We start from the raw sequence: 8603 nt of genomic DNA, 5'->3' as shown, positions 1-8603 counted from the left end.
AACACCTGGAAAAAATACCATCGAGGATCTGTCTGTGGTATTTTTCTTTTGTTACTTTGGCTTAATTAGTGAACATACAGCGTTCATACCATCAACTAAGCCATAGTTTGGCCTTTACTGGAAGAAAGCTTAAAGCTAGGCATGGATTTGGAGCATGTTGTGCTTTTAATCTTAGCTCACAAAATAGGCAGTATTTTATATTTGAAAATATCAGTGAAAGATTGAAGCAAAGTTTGGAAACTAGGCTTGTTTAATGATACGCTGAAGCAGTAGAAAAACTGATACGTTACAACAGGTTTGTATGTCTGAATTTCTTAATGCTTGTTATTAACATAAGAAAAAATAGCTTGTTATATTGAGGTTGTCTCTATATTTGTTTTGACTAAAAATTATCTTTAATAAAAAGCTGGAGTAGTTTTTATCTGAGAAGATAATCATCAGTGAGTATTTCACAGCTCCATGTTCATCCCATTTTTTACTTTACAGTTGCAAAACATTTTAAAATTCTGTTGCTTTTTGAAGTTTGACAGTTTCTGGCTATCTTATTATTTCTTGAAGTTATCAAAGACCAAATGCATAGCGTTTGCTCTATAAGCTGGTTTGCTTTACTGTTGAGTGCATTTTCTATGCAATAGTGATTGAAAATTAGGACAGCGCATATAACAAACATAGCAAGTTGTAAAGTTAATTATGCAGCAAATTGAGGGCAGCTTCATAGTAAATGCACTGATCAAATAAAGCAACCTTCTATGAAGAACCCATAAAGCGCTTACAGTTTGTGTTTGGGATATTTTTGTAACCTTTGAAGCTGTAAGTTATAAAATATTCGACATCACCAAACTGTTCCTGTAGGTTGCTGTGCTGATACAGCTACAGATTGTCTGTGCAGAAACTAATTCTGGAAACAGAACATTTCGCTGAACTAGCTGATTGTAATGCAAAACTTTGGTGATGCCCACTCTTGCTTCACAGTACAGAATCATTCACTAAACCTGGTTAGTGGCATCACATTGCTTTTCATACTCCTGTCATCTTATGCTTTAAGTTCGCTTTGATGTCTGTTGAGTATCAGAGGATTGAATCAATGATCTCTGTCTCTCTCGTGCTATTGTGTAAAAACACCAAGTGCAGAAAATGAACATGGCAGTGACAGGGTTTTAGAACTTGTGTTTTCGATCTTGCTGTACTTTGGGTGAGATACAATCTCCTTCTTAAATGCGTATGAACTCACTTTGAAATTTCTGATGTGTCCTTACAAATAACTAATCCTGTTGGAGTTCTGCTACTCCTGTATGCATACAAAGCTCTTCACAAAGTGAGAAGCAGATCGTTCAAAGAAACATGAAACCCTGCAGCTGTCAGTGTGGTCAAGTGCACAGAAGAGCTTAAAGACCTCTTGGTCTTCATTATCTCTGAACTGCACGTAGCTGCAGTAACTGCATAGCGCTGAGCGAAAGCTATTTGCAAGTAGAACCAGATCTTTGGTCTTTGTTGTTGTTGTTACTAGCTTGACTTAATCAAATGATTCTGATACTTATGAATGTATCTGAAGATGCAGTTTATATTGCTGAAGAAGGAAGCAACTTAAATATTCTTAGAAACAAATAGAAGAATGCAATCATTGGTTCAGTTCTCTGTTATGTATAATGCATGATCAGTTCTTATGTGAATTTGCTGCTGTGAGTGTCCATAGCCATTACAGTAATTCTGACTGCTCAACTGTTCTTGACGTTACAGTGGACTAAAGAGGATGGATATAGAACTGCCACCTCTACTGTCCCTAACCTGTTTGTTCCATTGAACACTAATCCAAAGGAGGTCCAAGAAATGAGGAACAAGGTTTGTAACAGTAGTAACTTTTTGTATTTCTCTTATTATAATTATGTTAAGTTACGTGCTTCTGATGGACTAACTTCACTGTAATGGAATGTTTTTACTTCAGTAAGACAACTTTGGTATTGCCTTTCTCCTTTCTAACTTGATACAAAAACAATTCCTAGCTGTTCTGAACTCCTCTGAGAAAAAGATGGTATTACCATCCACTGCTTGAAGACTTGTATTGTCTTTTGTTAGTCAGACCATCTACCTCTAAGATGACAACCACAGAGTTCATGGTAGTAGTTTTAATCCCTAAACTCATACTCTTATATGAGTGAACTGTTTTGATTTCACCAGTTGAAACGCAGACAGAGTTTACAGATTTTTCCCTGTATTGTATTTTATCCAGCGTTCAGATTTCAGATCTTGTCACCCGTCTTCCAACAGGAAGGTGTTGAATACAACTGTTTTATCACTTTATTTCTTTAAACTATAAAATATACACCAGCATCTTGTTAGTGTTTAGCTTGTTCTTGGATGTTTTGCTTACTTTAAATGATGGCCATATGGAACATGGGACATAGTGTTATGTCATGGTAAAGTCTGTGCAGGGCTTATGGGAGGAGTACAGATCTGTGCTCAGAGTTCACTTGTAAGGAGAGAGTACATGCTGTGGTACCTGTGGGCCAAACTGGTGTTAATAAGCACAGCTTTAATGATGGGTAGGGCTGTAGCTTTCTACACAAGTCGCAGCCTGTTGGCACGTTCACCCAACCCCTTTCACAACATAAAAGCTTTTCTCCTGTTGTTCACATGGTTGTGTTCTGCTGCTTTCCTTTACAGATCCGAGAGCAAAACTTACAAGACATTAAAACTGCAGGCCCTCAGTCACAGGTTCTTTCTGGTGTAGTTGTGGACAGGAGTCTTGTACAGGTGAGAGTATAAAATGCCTAAAACCATTCGCTAATCAGCCGTGTCCTCTGCTTTCACCTAATGTGTCCCTATAAAATTATTCTTTAATTGGCAGAGAGTAACTTTTTATAAGGTAAGTCTTAGAGGTAACACTGTTGTCTTCGCTAGAGTGCTCAGGTTTAGAAATTTCAGAGGCTTCGGTCATGTAGCCCAAGCATGTCTGTGGAGGATGCTCCTCTTTTTTGTTTTTATTTTAATTTTCTTTATTTTTTGCTGAACATAATGCATGAAATTCAAAAGGCTTATTTGTATAGGCTAGATTCTTGTTCAAAACCAGTTGGTCTTTGTGGTAACTTATTGTTTGTTTGCTCTCCAAGGTTATGTATCTGTTTGAGCACAGCAGGCTTACAGTGGGCAGTAGTGCTGTGTGTTAAATGTATGTTAACTCATAATTTATTTGAAGAGCAGATTGGGGAAAACTTTTATACATCAGTAAAACTTTCAAGCACTGTATCTGAATGTATTATAGACATCAACTGAATCATAGCTCAATATAAAATAATTAGAGCTATGCAGCTACTCTGTTAAACACACCTGAGAGACTTTAAAATCTGTATATCTGAGTGCTTTAACTGCCCTGATATGCATTTTCTGATTCACTTTAAGAAGTTTGGCAAGTCTTATTGTGACCATAGCTTTACTTACGTTGGGCCTCGTATGTGTGTGCATGTCAATTCATTGTCACTGCAGTTTTATCTACCAGTTTACTGCTTCTTTGCATGTTTTAGCAAGCACATAATGCTCTTGGTTGATGTTTTAAAGCCCGAGCTCGGTTTGCTCTGTTTACTCAATTTACTGTTGCAGGATGCTCCCCTCTCAGACTGTACGGAATCTATTGAAGGGCTCGATCTCACAGAGCAGGCCTTTAGTCCCGCTAAATCTCTGTCTGTTAGAAAGGTACTGCCCTGTCATACTGCTCTAAATACTGTTGTTCACCCTTCATTTTACCTTTTCCTTACCCTGACCTCTTCCCTCTGTTTAGATGATGATTTAGCTATAGAAAAAAATAAAATGGATCTCCAAATTATGTATTTGCGATTATACAAACAGTTACTTTACCCTGTTAAAGTGTCTTTCTTTGCCTATAGAAACTAATTAGGAAATATTTTTGCTATTAAAGTTCTGATTAGGTTCTGCATGTAGTTGGGGTTTTTTGCATGCTATTAGTATTAATTTTTTCTAATTTGAAGTCCATTTGGAAGTAGCTTAATCTGAGTTTGATTATATCAGTGGAATTCCGGAGATATCCATAAGCCTGGTGCGTGTCACATCACACTGTCAAGTTTTGATCCTACATTGTTAGATAGATGTCATTTCCTTAACACTTCTTCCACTCAAAGGTTATTGACTGACGTCCCACACATCCAAATAACATCGTCTTTCAAAACGTATCCACACTTGTGTTTAAAGTAATATACTTTAAATACAGAATAAATTCAAGAGATGTGTGTCTGGTTGTCATTTGAAGCTGAGTATAAACAGAGTTTGCACATTGGAAACACTCAGCCCTTACTTGTCTTTCTCTCCTGGGTGTTGGAGGGGTTTCTTAGTGATACAGGAGCACGTGGTGTAGATGAGTGTCTGTCTCTCATGTACTGCAGTATTTCAGCTTAAATCCTGGTCCAGGCTGTGCCCAGCAGTTCATATTCATAAGAATATAAAAAGTTTGCCCATCAAAAAACCAGAATGATTTGAATCACACTGTTACAAATCACATGACTTCATAGCATTTCCTAGTGCGCTCAATCTATGTTATGGGTCAGCATACCAAAGGGAGGATTTGATTAAGGTATTTTTCAGATTACAGTTTGTTTTATCCATATTCTGAAAGGAGAAGTAGTAAAATACTATTTCTGGGTTTAAGAAGAGAAGTAAATCTAATACTTCAAGGCAGTGCCTGCCCTTTATCCCGGCAGCTTCTCTGCTTGATAATAATACCTTTAAAGTGAAATATGATGTTTGTAAGCAAAATTCATTGGTATCACAACGCAGGCAGTTTCTTTCACTGGAGACATTTGTAGTCTTTTTCAAGCATTGCTGTTGAATAATGTCATTATCACTCTGTGAAACTGCTCAGATAGTTTCAATTTGACTGTTAGTGTTTAAACACCCAAGTGATGTTTCCTCTTTGTGGTGTTGTCAAAGTGTCTAAAGTAAGATCCAAATGTCAGTGACAGTAGGAGTGGCCAATTTCCTTATGTTTCTTATCTCCATATGTATTGTGACTTGAGTGCTTAAAGAATTTCCTGTTGATGGCAAAGATTCTAAAAGATACCATCCTTAGAAAGATTGTGCTGAAAATTAATCCAATACTGTGGAGAAAAGGCAATGCAAACTTATGTCAGCACATAAACCTGGCAAGGAAGGAAGCTTTAAGGAGACCTGCACACCAGGGACCTGCGGACTTCTAGGTACCAGACAATTAAAAGTCATCACTTGACAAGTCCATAGACACTCAGTTGCAATTAAAGTAAAAAGTTCCATCCAACTGCAGTAAGGCTTAACGTGTTTTGTGTTTTCAACTAATGTTGAGATTTGAATTAAATTCTTTTGCATAGTCTTTTGATTGGGAAAAAAGTCCTATTTGTGAACAGTCTGCATGCAGTGCTTTGAGTCTTTTGTGCTTTGTGGCTGCAGTGGTACATGCTCCATTTTGCCTCACCATTGGCTTTTTCAGCATTCAGAGAAGCCCTGCCCGTGTCCCAGCGCAAACTCCTCGTGCATCATGAATGTTCTTTCTGTTCCAGAGCTGGTTAACTAAACTTGTTGGCTGAACCAAGAGGAAATGCTGGTTCTTCTCACCAATAACCATTCTACAATCTGATAAGAATGCACATAGACTCCCAACAGGAGCAATCTGAGTACAAGAGAATTGTCTGCTTCACATCTGTTCCTTAACATGAAAAGTCTATGGCTTTGCTCTTTGTGAGAAGCCTCCCAGTTCTGCCTCCGAGGTGGCACTGTGTTGTAACGGTGACCTTTACACAAACAGTCCTCTAAGATTCTCCTTTGTCTTTTATTTCGGAGAAAGGCTCTGCATTAATGTCAGATTGTATTAAGTGTGACTTAACATTGGACAGATACTGTGATCTGTGTCTGGGTGAGAGACAAACTGGCATTTCTAAAGGTGCCAGTTTTGCTCTGCCTGTCCCTGAGAAGACGATGAAGTGCTTGCCTGGTAAATGACAGTCATGCAGCATGGTGGAAAAGTGCACAATGACTTGATAATGGGAAACTGCCTTGTAGGATACGTGAAGTCCCATGTTCAGAATGAAGGTACATTATGTATCATTAGTCATAACTGAGCGTTGCTTTCTTGGATCCCTATGGGACTGTTTGCCCCCTACCAAGTTCTTAGGAGTAAAAACGCATTCTGTTCCTGGTCATAATTTCTCTGGTGGAGATGATGCTGATGCTCAATTTACACATGCAGTTAAACTTCTGTCATGGGTCTAATGCTAGAATCAGCTTAATACAGGTGAATCATCAGAGCATTCATTTTCCATCATCGCCCTATTTGATGAAACTGTGCCAGTCTTCTATGTGGAAATGTATTCCCTCTCTGCAGTGTCTTGAATTCACAAAGCAACTCCAGACCAAGTTTCACATTCAGTTTCTGTGAATGTTTGTAGGAGTCTCCAAACAGCACAGTCAGACTCTGTCTGTCTACATTAGCCTTATGTTCTAAAGACCTGCAATACATCCCTGCGATCCCTCAGTCCTTTGTGCTCCCTTCTGTCCTGTCTTACTTTTCTATTTCTGCTTTGTGATGTCTGTCTGCATTAGACTTGGAAGGCTGCTCTGTGTCCTACCTTGTGAAGCAATGCGTTGGATTTTTATGTGCTTTAGAGGAATGGCTTTGCAAAGCTTACTAAGTTACTACTTGGATTTATTTTCCTCTTTAAATTGACCGCTTTACCCTTATAACTTTTGTTAGTGACCTTTGAACTGGTCCTGGATTATTGATACTGAGCAAAATTCGGTGTGTTAATCTGGAAACAGTTTTTAGCACGTGAATTTTGCCTTTAGGTCTCTACTGTAATCCTGATTTTGAGATCAAACCCACGGTACCAAATCCAGTTTCTGTTGTTGCTTGATCTTTTTCAGTGTCACTTCTCTCAGTTCAATCATACTCAGCTATAACATGGCAAATACCATTGCCATCAAATTACTTAAGTCAAAGTGACCAGCCTGATGCTGGCAGTTTGTCAGAAGCGCTGTTGGCATCCAGAATAGTACTGTGCCTCTTTAATGTTCAGTTCTGCAGTGCACTTCTCATTGCATTGGTCCACTCTGCTTTCTAATGATCTCTTTCAAGTATTGATACAAACACTGTTTAAATATGAAAGTGATGGAAGCAAATCAATACCCCGTTCTGTTTTGGTAATGGAATTCTGTTACCTCTTTTCAATAACAAAAGACAGCTCAGGCTTCACAAGGAGTGGAGATCCAAACTGGTGGTGTCAAACCAAAAGTTGAGCTGCACTAGAGCTCTGTATGTCCATTGGAAGGACAAACGCTAAAACAAGTGAGCTGGCAGATAACAGTAGGTGTCCAGGCAAGCATCTTCTGTGTCTGAGATGGTGAACGGCCAATGGCTTTAGTCTTTGATTAGAGAACACAGACTTACAGTCCTACCACTCGGGAATCTCTGATGCAGCTGCTTTGTTCGTTAGGATTTGTTGTGCTCAGAATTGCTAACTTCTTATTTTCATTTGTATAACGTTTTTATGTGGCTTGTATGGCAAGTGTTAGAGATGTGAATCTGCTAACCCAGAACCTAATGGCTAACCTTAATTAATTCTGCTTACAGTTAACAGTTAATCCTGTGCACACAGCACACACACAGGATGGCTTTTTACTATAACATCTGTTGGATGTTATGCCGCAGCTACTAGAAATGGCTTTTCTCTTATTAAAGAAAATAAAATTAAAAAAACACAACAAAACAACAAAAACTATGAGCTGAGTCATGTAACTTGTACAGGTATTCTGTGCCCCCATGGCCATGCCCCTGGGCCTACTGTCCTGCTTCTTTTGTGGGGAGAAAAAGAAAGTTGTATGTGATTTTCCATGTACTTCAGCTCTTTGACTTAGTGCTTAATGCTGGGTAGTCCCTGGTGGACACACTGATGTGCCTCTAGGAGCAGTCAGCACCTACCTTGTCCTTTGTGTTAACCTGCTGTATGTTTGAAAGGAGGAAAAAGAGTAAAAAAAGCCAACATGGGGTTTTTTCTTTTAATTATCAAAATGAAAACCAGTGTAGCATTTTTCAGGTTATCACCTTGGTTGCTTTACAGCCACTGTACTTCTCAGCATTCTGCAAGTTACTATTGGTTACAGATGTGTCTTCGTTTTCTTTTGCCAGGGAGAACTGGTGACTGCTTCAAAGGCAATAATTGAGAAGGAATATCAGCCCAAAGTGATAGTGAGCACAACAGGACCCAACCCCTTCAACAAACTCACCGATCGAGAGCTAGAGGAATATCGCAAAGAAGTAGAGAGGAAGCAGAAGGGGCCAGAAGGTGGGTTTGTCTGTGTGTGTTTTCTGCAATAGTCTGTAATAAAAGCAAGTTATGAGTCATTGGAGCGTGGATTATATCTGCAAAGGCCATGGATACGTTATTCTATTTGTATGTTACAATTTTTCCAGTATGAGTTAAGGATTTTGGAATAATATTTGAGATAGAAAGTGCAATGGAAGTGTTACAGCGTATTTGGTAAAGTTTTCTAACTTGCTGACATTTGTGGGTTTGAGAATCTGTTGACTGGGGAAGACAGAACAAAGTATAACTGCTGTTTGGAAATGGCAC

At 38.7% G+C, this 8603-nt stretch overlaps 1 protein-coding gene across 5 annotated transcripts in view; it reads left to right on the top strand.

Annotated features, from left to right (window-relative positions):
* ADD1 (adducin 1) overlaps window positions 1-8603 on the top strand; it is a 47158-nt gene that overhangs the window by 33178 nt on the left and 5377 nt on the right. For 2 of the 5 annotated variants that reach the window (XM_032444078.1, XM_032444076.1), the window contains exons 11-14: window positions 1738-1839; window positions 2662-2751; window positions 3595-3687; window positions 8159-8315. In XM_032444078.1, the coding sequence (XP_032299969.1) occupies window positions 1738-1839; window positions 2662-2751; window positions 3595-3687; window positions 8159-8315 (442 nt within the window). Of the gene's footprint in view, window positions 1-1737; window positions 1840-2661; window positions 2752-2845; window positions 2864-3594; window positions 3688-8158; window positions 8316-8603 lie in introns of all 5 variants that reach the window. The other 3 variants (XM_032444079.1, XM_032444077.1, XM_032444075.1) reach the window with 2 other exon arrangements.

Source organism: Coturnix japonica, chromosome 4, assembly GCF_001577835.2.
Source record: "Coturnix japonica isolate 7356 chromosome 4, Coturnix japonica 2.1, whole genome shotgun sequence".
Classification (NCBI taxonomy): Eukaryota; Metazoa; Chordata; class Aves; order Galliformes; family Phasianidae; genus Coturnix; species Coturnix japonica.
This window is presented reverse-complemented; position numbering and strand designations above follow the sequence as displayed.